Below are 16,691 nucleotides of genomic sequence, written 5' to 3'. Positions count from 1 at the left end.
AAACACGATGTGCATAAGCTCACAAGACATAAATAATTCCAGTTTCTTGTGTCTTTTTTGGAAACACCCATTAAACATTCACAGTGCTGGAGGAAAATGTAAGTGAGCCTATAGAATAATTACTTTATTGAAAGCTTTTATTTTGTCAGAAGCTGACAAACTGGAGTCCAATTAATAAAATGAGTTTAAATGTGTGGTTTAGTGCAACTTTGATTGATATTAACTCTTTCCCCGCCCGCATTTTTTATGATTTTCACAAAGTTTAATGCCTTCCAGAAAATGCTCCTTTTTAAATATATAAACATACAATATATGAAATAAAAGAACAGACCCTCTGCTTTTAAACAAAAAAATCTGTTTCATCCTACCTTCATGTGTTCTGTTTTTATCACCTCTCAAATGTGTAAGTACACTATGTGTAAGTTTCATCAAAAACATCAAATTTTGAGCAAAAAGCTGAGATAATTCCATTTTTCTGAAGGACTTTTGATAGAGTTCAGATGCAGAGCGATCTTTAAAACATACACGGACATACAGCTGTTTGCCCTAGGGCAATACTTCCGGTTTTTATAAGTTGCGGAAGAGCGCCACCTGGTGGATAATAGTGGTATTGCAGATTGACGAGATAACTCGTCAATTGTGGGGAAAGAGTTAAGATACTCACACATTTTAAGCTCTTCTGAACCATGCTCTTATAAAGATATCTGATCAAGAGATGTTGCACTCCATAAGGCTGAAAAGGGATACAAATGTTTAGACCTCCATCAGTCTACACCTAGACAAATCGTCCACAAATGGAGACAGCTAAACACTGTAGCTACCCTTCCCAGAAGTGGGTGCACAGCCAAGATGACTCCTAAGACACCATGCAGAATACTCAAAATGGGCACAGCTTACCAACATCAAAACATCATCCCAACAGTGAAGTATGGTGGAGGCACCATCATGATTTGGGCTTGCTTTGCCACCTCATGGCCTGGACCACTTGCCATCATCGAGGGTAAAATGCGCCATTTGGAGTGGCCTAGTCAAAGCCCAGACCTTAACCTGTGGAATGACCTCAAGAGAGCGGTTCACACCAGACATCCTACAAATGTGTCTGAGTAAAAGCGGTTTTGTAAAGGGGAATGACCAAAAATAGCTTCTGAACGATGCGCAGGTCTGATTCAGAAATACTGAAAGCGCTTGCTTGAAGTATTTGGGTGATTCTCACGAAAACTTGGTTTTAAAAATGTCAAGCATGAAAATGTAAAAATTGCTTAAATTTATTTTTTTTCCCAACAGACATTGAAAAACAAAGTCTGGAGTAAATGGGAACATTAATTTAAAAACTTTTACTTATCATTTAACACTTTTTGTAACATAATTAAAAAAATTAGTCCTAAAAAATCTCATTACCGCAACAGTCAGAAAACATCAACACTGACATATTTTCAAAATGACATGACAAACCTGAAAGAACATAATTTGGAGATTCTGCACATGCATTTAAAATCAAAGTATTATGCTTCTATTATTTAAATTAACATTTAATAAGCATCTGTTGCGGTAATGATAATCAAAATGTCGTGTAAGCATTCTGACAAGACAATATTTCAAATTAACTGTAAAAAAATGATCTTACCTGGTAGCCATCTTGAAGTAACTGGTCACTCAAAATCAAACTTTATTAAAATTCTGTATGTTTGCTTAAACTGTTCTCAAAAAGTGTTGCGGAGGATGAGAACATCAGGCATGGACACATCATTTTCCTAATTTTTCTTCATTATTATTATACATGAATATTCAGTAAATATTTTTTCTGTCATCTAAAGTAGTCTAGCAAAACATCCTTTTTTTTTCTTAATATTTTTATGTTAATTTGATTAAATTACAACATAACGCATGTTCAAACACAGCCGGACACATTGCGGTAATGAGAATTTCTGCAGAAAATGAGATAAAATTTACAATTATAAATTCTTATGTTGAAATCACACATTGTGCAAGGTAGAACACAGCATTGTGTTAATTCTGATGCTTTTTAATGTTACTATATTACACATTTTAAAGCTAAAATCATTAGTGCCGTGGTGTTTCAATGGTTTCGTGAGAATCACCCATTTGCTGCCAAATGAGGCTCAACAAGCTGTTAAATCCAAGGGTTCACTTACATTTTCTTCCAGCACTATGAATGTTTAATGGGGGTTCTCAAAAAAGACAGAAAGAAAGAAACTAGAATTATTTGTGTGTTGTCACCTTATGTGCATTGTGTTTGTCTATTGCTGTGACCTAGATGAGGATCAGATCACATTTTATGGCAAATCACAGTAGAAAACCAGTTTATTCCTAGGGGTTCACATACTTTTTCTTGCCACTGTATATATATATAGTCTATCGGCACAATGGTACTTTTTAGGAACATATAAATCCGGGCTAAACGACTTACTTCTTGGCACAAAATGCAGCACAGTCTCGGCCGATACTCTCACTCCAAGCAGCTTTATACAGCACCTGACACACAAACACACAAAAGTCAAAACCCTTTAAACTTAACATCAGGGCACAAAAGATTCATAGTGGCTATAAAGGGGACGTGACACACCAGGAAGATGAGGCAGTGCAGTAACAGTGTGTAGAAGAAAGCAACCGTTCTGGCAGTCTTATTAGACAGAATGACGCGACCCTAAAACAGACAACAAACATTGAGCACAGATACACAAACAACACAGTAAAAAGAGCAACACTATTCTTGTTTTGAGAGTAAAGGTGATTTGGACTTCATGAGATACTGGAGAATTTAAACACTGTTGCAAACACCCAGGTTCAGCTTTTGATATTGGATGAGCTCAACTTTGGTTTCTTGCTAAGGTTAAAAAACATCCAGACAGAATATGTAAGATTTTATCATTAAAATATCTTAAATATGGTTGCATTATACTTTTTCCTTTTAAAGGGGACATTTTACAAGACTTTACAAGGACATTTTTAGAAGATGTCAAATAAATCTTTGGTTTATTTTTGTACTCACATATTTGAAGTTTTAGCTCAAAATACCATACAGCATGACAACAGTAGTTGCAGTCTTTAATACACAACTCTTGTGGTCATTGTTTTTATCAGTTTTTTCTTTATTTATTTTAAAGACCGTACGAGCTTCTAAGGCTATATTCATGACGAAAATAAAGTGTAATTAAATAAAGTAAGGCTAGAAAAGATATTTAAAATTCATTAAAAAATTATGTTTTAATTTATTGTTTTTATCAAGTCAATCTGTTGTCTTACATTACAACATAACAAGAACAATGCTGCATCATTCAATATCCATGAACAATATTTGAGTCCGATTGGATTGATTTACATCAGCAGTTGAGGTGAAGAGCTCCCATCATTCTTCGCTCCTTCACACAATCATCAAGCTACACGTGTTATTGTTTTGTGATCCCAACAGCTAATATAAAATACAGTGTTGTGCCTTTACGAAGATGATCTGGTAATTTATGTGAAGTTGATTAATAAGGAGGTGACAAAACCACAGACGAATATGATGACGGCAGCACCATCATGAACGTATGTTATTAACAGGCCCAGGCATCATTTGCATCTTTGACTAGTTTCATAGCGTCATGAACATGAACACTGGTGATCTTTTGCGGTTAGGGTTATGTTAAATGGCAAGACAGCAGCTACTGCCAAGGTGTTACACACCAGACTGAGTGTTGCTTTGTCCCAAGGGCTGAGGTTCTGATATCTTCTGTGCCGCTCCTGAGGAAAGATCACATTTTATTACAAATATATCATGAATCTAAATGATCAATAGAAACTAACATTCAAACTAAATATCTCATAAGTAAATGAACAGAGTCACAAACATTCCTGGTCAAAATTAGTAGCACCCATTACAAGGTTTTTAGCAAAGGAAATCGGATTTTGATTTTTTTTGTCCTCCATGTTGATTCATGTCTGAGACCTTCTGCAGAAAAGGACCTACAATATTAAAGCAGTATCCAGCAGTATATTTAACCATGGACATGAGTGCGCTAATTTTATTTAGTTCCTAATCACAGGGTGACCACCACCCAACAAACCAAATGTGGGACAAGTAGTACGTTTGTGTGGGACAATGTGGAACGTTACAATGAAATATTGAAGGACAACCTACAACTATGATATAATGTATAATAATCAAGTATTGCTCTAAAGCACTTCAATGTCATCCACCTGAATTTGAACACACTAATGTGTGTCATCGAGGTTGCTGCTTTTAGCGCTGTCAAATATTGGAGAAAATACACCACATTTTTAAGACGTTTTAAAGAACGCATGCAGGTTTTCCTAACGTGACAATTAAAAAACCAACACTGATAAAAAATAATGCAGGACATTCCCCAATATGCAACGTGCAGGACAAAGATTCAAAATGCTGTGCAGTGCAATGCAAGGCGGAACAGGTGGTTACCCTAACTCACTTGGCCAACGTGTATTGATATAAAATATGCATTTCATAATAAAATCCCCCCTCACTTTATTGAAATCTTAGAATTTTGTTAAGTGTTTGTACAAAAGTTCACTATAAAAAAAGTCTGAAAAATTTATGTTTACAGCCTATTTTACTCATATTTAGGTCAGGACAGTAGATTCCTCCACAGCTCTCTGTATATCTGTGGAAGATGAAGATATTCTCACCCGTTTACTGAAGGATGTGAAGGGGTCAAGTCTTTCCTCATACTGAGATGAGTACCGCATGACTGTATCATCACTGTCTCCAGCCTGAGAGACAGACAGACTCAATAAGAGGTGTTTTTCTTACTAAAGGATTATTCTGGAGGAGAGTAGAATTACACAACACATTTATTCTAACTAAAACTATTTTCAAGACTCCATTTTAAGAGTTTACTCATTTAAAACAACTTTTCATTATTATTTTTATATTTTCTAATGAATGACAACTACGGGAATACATTACACTGTACATCAGTATTAAACAGTGCTTGTATTTATTTGTGTATGTTGTTTATGGGAGTTACTCTGCTGGGGAAGCTCTGCAGGAATTTGATCTTCTCGTAGAGTTTGATGTTGTCAGCCCGCATGCTGTCCAGTTTGCTCTGCAGCGCCTGTAAGGTTTGCTGTAGGGAACTGTTTGTCTGATGATGATAATAAAACCTACATCAGCATGTGTCTGTTACTTAGACAAACAGAAAGAGAGATGATGATGATGATGATGTGTACTCACAGCCTCTAGCTCCACATTACGTGAGCGGAAACGCTCTCTTTGACTGGAGATAATGGACAGCAGAGAATCCATCTGACCCTGAGGAAGATCTGCCTGAGGAGAGCTGCTCACACCTCCAGAAACACACACAAACAGCTTGAGAGGAAACCTAATGTAATATATGATGGGATTTACTATAATCTACCCCTAAACCCATCACTCACAAAACCAAACCAGTCATATCATTAGAATTAAGGAGAAATGGTTTGGCCGAGTTGCATGCTTTTAAATAATCAAGACTACACCTTATAAGCCACATTTCAATCTGTTATATTATATTTGTGAGGTGATCTATAAAAATGGAAACAACATAATCTATTATCTACTTATCCCACATTAAGCACTGGAAATGTCTGGGTTTACCTGAGAACAGAGATGTGGCTTCTTTCACGGGCTCAGGGACTATCAGCACAGTGCTGTCTGCACCCTACAACGCGAACATATATCATTCTTATTTCATGTCATTTAAGTGTCTTAAATTACATATTGTGTTTGAGTGCTTCATTTGAAGTGCTACCATCGTTTTGGTATGAATCTTTTACACCAACCCAGAATGATTACAGTATATTATTTTCCCCATTTCAAGTACATTGCAGTTGTTTTAAAACAAGCACTTGTCCGTGTATGTACAAACACTGAAACTTTATTTCTCTTTTAAACTGAGATTTGCACCTTAATAATGCACTTACTGCCAGCAACTATGAGCACAGATGATCAATACAATACCACCATGTTTCTAACACATTTGCTTTGGATTGTAGACAACTACTGCTTTAGATCCATTTGAGTCAGACTGAACGCAAGTGGGCAGTGCCAACAGTACAATGGTGTGTTGTCATCTTTCTCTGGGTGTGGTTGTGATGTCATCCAGCCAATTTAAACTGATTATGAAATTACAGCTATGAAACTAGCAAGTTTTATTAATAATACCAAGACCACTTTTATGTCAAAAGATCAAGGCAAATGGAATTACTTAGCAAAATTCCTTAGTATATATTTTACTGCATAAAGTAAACAGATACAGAATCAATTTACACGCGTGTGCAGTCTACTGTACAATAAACTATGAAAGGAAAAGAGTTGTGTAAATGTAGATCCCTATTCATCTTTTTAAAGTGTGTGGTGTGTTTTCTGACCTCAGCCTCGGGCCGTGACATAGTCTGGATGGTGCTTAGATCCTGCTCCAGTTTGAGGATGAGGTCTTTTTGATCAGAGATGCTCTTCACTGCTGCTGAGAACTCCAGCTGTAGAGTCGCATAACGGCCTGAAAATACACACAACACACAGACGTGCACACACAAATTAGTTATTTTAAGCCATTCTGGATAATAATGAATAATAATGAAACTGTATTGCATACAGATGTCCTTTTAATTTTACTTGCCATGTTTAAACCACATGCCTGTTGCAGTGTTTCCCACAGATCTGAAATTTACTTGTGGTGGTAGCTGGTGAAAAGGGCAATCATTACCCACCAACATAAAATGGTCTACAATAGGCTACATGTGACAAAGAACTAATAATGTGTGACACAACACAATAGTTTGATTTATTGAACGTTAATATTAATTTCACATTATAGTTAATCTAACCACCCCAAACTTTATTTGCCATTAACAAAGCTGACACAGTTTGTCAAAGCACCACAAAAACACACCGTGTTGGCACTGATATAAAATAAATTAGATGACCCCTTTTATCAAACTCAATATAATATAATACTATGTATAGCATATTAATAGACAGTGCAGGTAAAGACCTTCCTTCGTGAAGACCTCTAATGGTAAAACTCTGCTCAAGTTCAGAAACATGAAAGGACACAATGTGACACAGAGCTTGCTTCGTGTCGCACACAATTAATTGAGAAACAGAGAGCATGTGAACGCACACCGAACACGCACGCAAAATTAAGCCAACTTGATGTGTTGAAGTCTCAGAGCATGTTATAAAAACGTATTCTTAAAATACACATTTCTGTTTTAATAAATGCTCGTAGTAAATCATAGCATATTGCCTGAAACATAAGGTAAGTACAAAAATAACCTGTGATACATTTGCGACCCATTAAAAGTTAGGGTCGCAATGGCATTTCAAAAGGTCCATAGTGACAAAACGACCAACTTTCGAAAGCTGCACTTAAGCCCTCTAATTTCATTTTTAAAAATGTAATTATGCATTTAAAAGTTGGAGAATGGATTCATTTGGAGACTGAAATCGGCAGAGATAGGCAGGCAATGCAAAACAAAATCTGACATTGGGAAATGGTGAGGGGGACAAAACTTAGATTTTGAAATATCCCCCACGTATAATGGCTCCTACGCTCCTGATTTGAACACCTGAAAAAGTCAAATGTTAATATTTGGTATAGTAGCCTTTGTTTGTAATTACAGAGGTCAAACGTTTCCTGTAGTTTTTCACGAGGTTTGCACACAATGCAGGAGGAATTTTGACCCAGTCCTCCACACAGATCTTCTCTAGATCAGTCAGGTTTTTGGCCTGTCACTGAGAAACACTGAGTTTGAGCTCCCTCCAAAGATTCTCTATTGGGTTTAAGTCTGGAGACTGGCTAGGCCACGCCAGAACCTCGATATGCTTCTTACAGAGCCACTCCTTGGTTATCCTGACTGTGTGCTTCGGGTCAATGTCATGTTGAAAGACCCAGCCTTGACCCATCTTCAATGCTCTAACTGAGGGAAGGAGGTTGTTCCCCAAAATCTCGCAAAATCCCGGTCATCCTCTCCTTAATACAGTGCAGTCACCCTGTCCTATCTGCAGAAAAACACCCCCAAAGCATGATGCTACCATCCCCATGCTTCACAGTAGGGATGGTGTTCTTGGAATGGTACTCATGATTCTTCTTCTTCCAAACACGTTTCATAGAATTATGACCAAAAAGTTATATTTTGGTCTCTTCTGACCACATGACTTTTTCCAATGACTCCTCTGGATCATCCAAATGGTCATTGGCAAACTTGAGACGGGCCTGGACATGTGCTGGTTTAAGCAGGGGAACTTTCCGTGCCATGCATGATTTAAAAATTATGCCATCTTAGTGTATTAGCAACAGTAACCTTGGAAACGGGGTCCCAGCTCTTTTCAGGTTATTCACCAGCATGGGATGATGGATCCATGTTCTCATTCTGTTTACGCCTAATTCTGTCTCAACAGAAATCTAGACTCATCAGACCAGGCAACATTTTTCCAGTCTTCTACGGTCCAATTTTGGTTAGCTTGTGCAAATTGTAGCCTCTTTTTCCTATTTGTAGTGGAGATGAGTGGTACCCGGTGGGGTCTTCTGCTGTTGTAGCCCATCCCCCTCAAGGTTGTGCCTGTTGTGGCCTAACTCCATACCTCTTGTTGAAAGGAGTGGTTATTTCAGTCAAGTTGCTCTTCTATCAGCTTGAATCAGTCGGCCCATTCTCCTCTGACCTCTAGCATCAACAAGGCATTTTCACCCACAGGACTGCCGCATACCGGAGGTTTTTCCCTTTTCACACCATTCTTTGTAAACCCTAGAAATGGTTGTGCGTGAAAATCCCAGTAAGTGAGCAAATTGTGAAATACCCAGAGCGGCCAGTTTGGCACCAACAACCATGCCACGCTCAAAATTGCTTAAATTACCTTTCCTTCCCATTCTGACATTCAGTTTGGAGTTCAGGAGATTGTCTTGACCAGGACCACACCCCTCAATGCATTGAAGCAACCGCCATGTGATTGGTTGGCATTAATGAGAAATTTTAAGATTTTCTGAACCAAGATCATACTCTCCCTTCAGCACAGCTGAGATCAGACTTACCACTCAGGTCAGTGTTAGCGATGCGCAGAGATGCATTCTCAGACTGTAGGCTGCGGTTCTTCTCCAGCAGAAGCACTTCTAATGGTTTACATGAATCCTGTTGGAGACCACAAAACATTAGAGAGTCAACTACTCATGTGCTACAAATGTACACAAAATAAACTAAAATAAAAGGCTGCATTTACCTGCAATGTAGAGTCATCACATGGGCCAAACTCCATTGACTTCAGGATACTACCAATAACAAAATAAACCATTATGATACATCTAGTATGTGTTAATTTTTTGTCATAGTTTTTTCAAAATTAAGATTTATTTGAGTGTTTTAAAAATAAATATTTGATTTATTTATTTTATTAAAATATTTTAATTTTCATACTTGACGCCCCTTTGATTGCCACCCCCTTGGCCCTAACCACCTTAACTAACAAATTTTCTGTGGGAAACCCTGGAGCCTTAGGTCATGACAAACCAGTAAGATGTGTTTAATGGTTAAAAAGCAGGGGTCACCAATCCTGGTCCTGGAGGGCAGGTGTCTCTGCAAAGTTTAGCTCCAACCCTAATTAAACACGCATGAAGTACCTTAATTAGCTGCTTCAGGTGTGTTTGATTAGGGTTGAGCTTAACTCTGCAGAGACACCGGCCCTCCAAGACCAGGATTGGTGACCACTGTGTTAAAGGGTCGGACTTTAACACAGTGTCCACTGCTGTTCCTCGTGTAGAGCTGAGAGTTACGTCACGCTGAACAGATCGTGCATCGGAGCTCCGTCGAGTTTGTCACCTAAATCCTTTTTTCTTATTCCTATTTATATAATATAACTTATTAGTTTATCCTAGGAATACTTTACCGTAATGATTATTGAGCAGTACTACCACGTGAAACTATTTATCACTAATAAACACCCAGTGTTAGCATATAGCCCGCTAACATCAACAAACGGTGCCGGCTGAAGCTAGCATTTTCCGATCTAATGGCGGATTCATCTTATATATGCTTTTCTGACCTGTCCTCAGAGGAGTTGATACCCGGTTTTAGCAGATCCAATGCAATGTACAGCGCCCATTTCACCCTTCGGAAGGAAGTGCTATACTCACTAGAAATCTGATCAACAGTCTTAATTCTGATATAGTCTGACTATCCAGGGCCCAGGTCAGGAAACAGATGGATCGGTTTAACCGTCCGTCTGTTAGCTGCCGTGATATGTCAAGATCACTTATATCCCAGGACTTCGAGTCGATCTTACCAGAATATCAACACATTTCAACTGTATCTGTTCCCCGAACAAATAAATACAGAGCACCGCTTGCCACATCTGGTACAAATCTGGTTAATATAAAATTAGAAAACAATACATTAACAGATGAACCTCGAATGTTAAAATTCAGCCTTCTTAACATTAGATCGCTTACCAATAAAGAACCTATTGTCAATGAAATAATTAATGACCAAAACTTAGATGCACTCTGCTTAACAGAAACCTGGCTTAAAGCAGACGACTACATTAGTTTAAATGAATCCACCCCACAAGACTATTAGTATAGGGGGTGGTGTAGCTACAATATACAACAAAAATTTTAAAGTAAACCAAAAATCTGAACTAAAATTTAAATCATTTGAACTAATGTTGTTAAATATGGAAATAACTGATCATAACCACAAATAGCTTTCTTTTGCCTTAGCTACAATCTCCGGGCCACCATGAGGATTTCCTTAAAGAAATAGCAGATTTCCTGTCTGAGCTTGTAGTCACGGTAGATAATGCTCTTATTGTTGGTGATTTTAATATCCATGTGGATAACCCAAAAGATGCATTAGGACGTGCGGTTATGGATGTTCTGAATTCTCTCAATATTAGACAAAACGTGAGGGTCAACGCATACTCGTAAGCACACATTAGACTTAATTCTGTCACTCGGATTCAATATTAATGACATTGAAATATCACCTCAGAGTGATGCAATTTTTGACCATTACCTTGTGTCATACACTGTACTTCTAGATAGGATCACTCAATCCACAACATGCTACCGACTAGCCAGAACAGTAATTTCCACCACTAAAGATAGCTTTATTAGCACTCTTCCAGACCTGTCCCAAATGAAACATGTAGCAGATAACTGTGACGATCTAGATATTGTAATAGAAAATTTGAACAATGTCTGTTCTAACACATTGGATCGTTGCTCCCATTCGAAAAAAGAGAATCCAAGAAAAACCGCCAGCTCCATGGTATGACCATCACACCGCAGCCCTTAAAAAGGCAGCTAGGAAAATGGAAAGAAATTATAGAAGCACAAAGTTAGAGATATGGCGTGCAGCATGGAAAGAGTGTGTTAAACACTACAGACAGGCTATTAAAACCGCCAGATCTACCCATCTTAGCAAGCTTATAAATGAGAATCATAATAACCCTCGTTTCCTCTTTAGCACAGTTGCGAAACTGACTACAAACAAAGAACAAACAGAAACCAATAGTAAACTTCAACACAATAGTAACGATTTCATGAACTTCTTTTCTAACAAAATTACGGCTATTAGGGAAAACATCGTAGCTACCCAAGCAGCCACCACTCTACCCATTAGTTCACTTAACACTAGATTACCATACGAAAATCTTGATTCATTTAAACCTACTACAATAGATGAGCTCTCTAAACTAGTCACATCATCCAAATCATCATCCTGTACATTAGACCCCGTTCCCACAAAACTACTTAAAGAGGTATTCCCTGTAGTGTTAACCCCGGTTCTAAATATCTTTAACTCATCGCTAGAAATAGGATACGTTCCAACAGCTTTCAAACTAGCAGTTATTAAACCGCTGATTAAAAAACCACAGCTTGATCAGGGAGAGCTTAATAACTTTAGACCAATCTCAAATCTCCCTTTTCTTTCAAAAATATTAGAAAAGGTAGTGGCAAGCCAGTTATGGACATTCTTGACAAATAATAGTACATATGAAAAGTTCCAATCAGGATTCAGGCCCCACCATAGCACAGAGACAGCGTTGCTTAGAGTTACAAATGACCTCCTATTAACATCCGATCGTGGTGAAATCTCAATTCTTATATTACTAGACCTTAGTGCAGCCTTTGACACAATAGATCACACAATCTTACTCAATAGACTAGAAAACTATGTTGGTATCAGTGGTCAGGGGCTAGCCTGGTTTAGGTCATATCTAACAAATCGGTATCACTTTGTTTATGTAAATGAGGAAGAGTCATATCACTCCCTGGTTAAATACGGTGTACCGCAGGGATCAGTTTTAGGTCCTATCCTGTTCTCGTTATATATGTTACCCCTAGGAGACATTATAAGGATACATAACATAAGTTTTCACTGCTATGCAGATGATACCCAGCTTTACATCTCCTCACATCCCAGCGAAACACCCACGTTTTCTAAGATAACAGACTGCATTAGCGATGTTAGTGCCTGGATGGCACATAACTTTCTTAAGCTCAACTCCAATAAGACAGAGATACTTATTATTGAACCAAATCGCTACAAACATAATATGTCAGATTACAAGTTGCACATAGATGGCTGCACTGTGGTGCCATCTTCCATGGTTAGGAACTTAGGTGTGATGTTCGACAGGAACTTATCCTTCGATAGTCATATCAGCAACGTCTGCCGCACAGCATTCTTCCATCTTAGAAATATCTCAAAAATACGCCATATACTGTCTACATCTGACGCAGAGAAGCTTATCCATGCTTTTATGACCTCTAGTCTATTCGAGACTATTGTAACTCGCTACTTGGGGGATGCCATGCAAATCAGGTAAACAAGCTGCAGCTAGTTCAAAACGCTTCTGCAAGGGTACTTACTCGATCTAAGAAGTATGACCACATAAGCCCAATTCTGGCATCTTTACACTGGCTAACAGTTAAATATCACATACAATTTAAAATATCACTATTCACCTACAAAGCTTTAAATGGCGTAGCACCCTCATATCTTAGAGAATTACTATCAGAATACAATCCATCACGCACAATACGGTCGCAAAATTCTGGTCTATTGATTATCCCTAGACTATCAAAAGTGTCTAAAAGTGGAAGATCCTTTTCCTACTTAAACCATAAGCTCTGGAATGATTTACCAACCGGTGTCCGAGAATCAGACATAGTCGATCATTTTAAATCTAGACTTAAAACTTTTCTCTTCAACAAAGCATTCGCATAATTTGTCTAGTAAAGGTACTTAACTCGCAATAGTTATTTTTACGGAACAAAGCACTTACGGTCATAACACAGACCAACCAAATAAATAAATAAAAACCTTATCTGCATGAACACTTAAAAATTAATTGCATTAAATAGTTTGTCACCGTTTGCCACTGAACCTGCATTAACGATGACAGCGGGGCTTCCGGCCTTAGTCAAACGGTTTGCCACATATGGTCGGGTTGCGATTTTGGTGTTTTTGTGTGTCTTTTAAATAGTATGCCATACAAACCCATTTGCCACTGAACCTGCATTAACGACAACAGTGGGGCCTCCAGCCTTAGTCAAACAGGTTGGCACGTATGGTCGAGTTGCGATGTTGGCGCTTTCTTGTATCTTGTGAATAGTATGCCATACAGACCCGTTTGCCACTGAACCTGCATTAACGACGACAGTGGGGCCTCCAGCCTTAGTCAAACGGGTTGGCACGTGTGGTCAGGTTGCGATGTTGGCCTTTTCTCGTGGTCTTGTAAATAGTACACAATATAGACCCGTTTGACACTGAACCTGCATTAACGACGACAGTGGGGCTTCAGGCCTTAGTCAAACAGGTCGACAGGTTTCATTTTCTCTTAAAGATCGGAAGGTGACCCTTAGTTACCATATATACCTTCGCATTGGGCCCCCAATTTGCAAAATCCTCAACTGTGGATAATATAATTATGCCACAATAGTTAGTCTGTCTGGAACTAAGCTGATTTAAACCACATCACTGTGTGATACTTAAATTACATGTGAACAGCCCATACGCTAATATGATTTTGTTTTTCTCCCCTTGTCTCGTCCTCGACCCCGAGGACAATGAGACAAACAGACTCAGTTCCGGTAGATGTGAAAGTCGGCACACCTCTGATCTACTGGCCGGTGAAAAAACCCGCTTAATCTCCGCTTAATCTCCGCTTAATCTCCTTATTCATTTATATGTGTGTGTGTGTATATATATCTCCCAAGGGTTTTTCCCTCCTAGGACTTTTTTTATTTCCTCTGCTAAAAAGCCCGGGTTTTTTTTCTCTTAGGGGTTTTTTTACCCCGGGGAGGCAGCCTTCTTGTGCTTAACTTAGCTTCCTCTTCTAGACGTTACATTAGTAATACGCTTGCTTATAATGTTGAATCATAGCCGCAGCAAATTTAACTGCTTATGCTATCGTGTATTTTGTTGTGCTATCTGTCGTTTTTCTGTGCTTTTCACTGCTTCTATTGATGTAAAGCTGCTTTGAAACAATTAAACATGCAAGTAAACATGCAACACAATGTTTTGTCCATGTATATGTAAGAGCTTTTTCTGATATTTCAGCGCAATTACTGAAATAACTTTCACACGGTTGTAAAATGAAACTAATGAAAGATCAGCCGCTTTAGTTTTATCAATGAAAGGCTAAATATAGCACTGTACACCGTGTGTTTGTGCTAGAGGTCAGAAAAGATGTAAAGCATTGATCTCAGTATCTCAGATTACATAAATGTGGAGAGACGGCGTGTGGCTGTTCGAACACATTCAACCACATGCGCGTTTACACTAACAAGACGTAGTGTTATGCATAACCATGCTATAGTTAGCCAAGGAACTATAAAACTTAGAGTTCACACCATAGACTGTATAGATTTAAACAAATATGCTGAATTACCTGTGGAGCAGATAGAAAACAGGCAACTTCAGCATCAGCTCAAGCCTCCTGAGCTGTTTACATCTTGGAAAACAAACGTTACAATATTGACTTTTTTTCCTGTCACGTTGCCGTTTTAAATCCCTTTTTCGCTTTCTTGGCGACTTGTTTTAATGTCCTCGGGAATAGGTCTTCAACAGGCTTTCAAATCTGCCTCAAATCAAAGCATTACATTGCAGGTTCCTCGGGGTGTGGCTGTTGATCAATCCGAAGGCTTTTAGCCTACGTAGGTTGCATATGCAAGTTGCATGCGTCATCAAGCCTGGTTTATTTAAGTTAACTGAGCATTACATTTGCAAGTCATAAGCATATTGCATCAATTTACAATTAACTAAGAATATTGTCAGTTTTATAATTGTTAATATTCAGAAATAAGACTTATTTCTTGATGACGTATGCCGCCTACAAATGCAACGTCGGGGGGTTTCAGCCTCAGTTGAGAAAGGTCAGCGTGAGAGTGTAGTCTGAAAGCGCGAAAGGCGGAGCTTGAATTCCAGTAATGTTCCTTGTCATCGAATGTATTTCAAAGATGGAGGCACAACATGTATTCAGCCAGTCGAGCTTTAGCCGAAAGTATACAAGGGACGTCCGCGTATGCGGGCCGTCCGCATGACGTCATTTTCGTCATCAGGACAGTCCGAGTACAACAGCGAATGCGCGTGAAAATATTTAGACAGGACACTCCACTACAAACAATTATACAAAGGAAATAGACAGCATTTGCACACACACTATCATTTTTCTTCTTTCATTTTTATTTCTTCCAAGAACAGAAAGCTGTGGAGCATGTTTGTTACCATATTGTTTGATTCCTGTTCTTTGTTGTCTTGTTGTTTGTTCTAAACTGTGTTTGCAATGGTGGATCAGTTTCTTTTCTTCACCTATCCTAATGTTTTAATGTACTGTAAATGTCTCCAAATCAGTGCTGCACTAGAGTAATAATTTGAATAAGAAATCATTTGTATTGCGTATAGTGTCGAACACGGCCGTCCACGTGTAGCCGCGGGGAGTATACTCGGAAAGCTGCGCGGACGCGTGCGCGCGCGAGCCAGACGCGGAAAAAAGGTATACCCCGGCCTTTAGACGGACCTATGACACGGGCGACCTGGGTTCGATTCCCCTTTAAGGCAATTTTTTATATAAACTCACGATCTTGATTAATACATAATGCGATCTTCTTTATAAATGACGGCGATTATCTTGCATATAGTTCCCTGTATTCAGATGCTGCATTCACGTGTTCACGTATTTACCTTTCTTTTACTGTCTATGGTATTTACATTACAATCCAGGATGCTATAGCAGTCAAACTTGCTCAAACTCACACAGTGTAAAACCAATCCCTATTCATTCACCAATCAAATCCGAGTGTTTCTCTCTTCCTCATTTGCTGCATTCCGCTGTCACTCGCGTGACGTATTACACGGCAGACCAAAACACATCGGTTTACTTGAAATTGGAGCGACAATTTTCACACAAAAGAGAGGAAAAACAAGCGCCATTGCGAAAAATCCTGGTGGCGAGGGAGAGAGAGAGACGATGCAACAATATTTGTTTCGAAAAAGGCAGGAAATACTTCTGGTCGTTTCTCAATTGGAAATGTCAAATATGCAGGCTGCATAAGTCATCAAGCCTGGTTTATTAAGGTAAACTGAACATTACATTTGCAAGTACTAAGCATACTGCAACAATTTACAATTAACTAAGTATAATAGTCAACTTTATAATTGTTAATATTCTGAAA

At 38.5% G+C, this 16,691-nt stretch overlaps 1 protein-coding gene across 5 annotated transcripts in view; it reads right to left on the bottom strand.

Annotated features, from left to right (window-relative positions):
- cux1b (cut-like homeobox 1b) overlaps nucleotides 1-16,691 on the bottom strand; it is an 84,976-nt gene that overhangs the window by 11,990 nt on the left and 56,295 nt on the right. For 4 of the 5 annotated variants that reach the window (XM_073862739.1, XM_073862736.1, XM_073862737.1 and 1 more), the window contains 10 exons: nucleotides 9,233-9,281; nucleotides 9,048-9,144; nucleotides 6,388-6,515; nucleotides 5,615-5,678; nucleotides 5,213-5,325; nucleotides 5,007-5,123; nucleotides 4,666-4,749; nucleotides 3,688-3,744; nucleotides 2,585-2,665; nucleotides 2,429-2,493 (listed from right to left, as the gene is read on the bottom strand). In XM_073862739.1, the coding sequence (XP_073718840.1) occupies nucleotides 2,429-2,493; nucleotides 2,585-2,665; nucleotides 3,688-3,744; nucleotides 4,666-4,749; nucleotides 5,007-5,123; nucleotides 5,213-5,325; nucleotides 5,615-5,678; nucleotides 6,388-6,515; nucleotides 9,048-9,144; nucleotides 9,233-9,281 (855 nt within the window). Of the gene's footprint in view, nucleotides 1-2,424; nucleotides 2,494-2,584; nucleotides 2,666-3,687; nucleotides 3,745-4,665; nucleotides 4,750-5,006; nucleotides 5,124-5,212; nucleotides 5,326-5,614; nucleotides 5,679-6,387; nucleotides 6,516-9,047; nucleotides 9,145-9,232; nucleotides 9,282-16,691 lie in introns of those variants that run through there. The other variant, XM_073862738.1, reaches the window with a different exon arrangement.

Source organism: Misgurnus anguillicaudatus, chromosome 24 (assembly GCF_027580225.2).
Source record: "Misgurnus anguillicaudatus chromosome 24, ASM2758022v2, whole genome shotgun sequence".
Lineage (NCBI taxonomy): Eukaryota > Metazoa > Chordata > Actinopteri > Cypriniformes > Cobitidae > Misgurnus > Misgurnus anguillicaudatus.
This window is presented reverse-complemented; position numbering and strand designations above follow the sequence as displayed.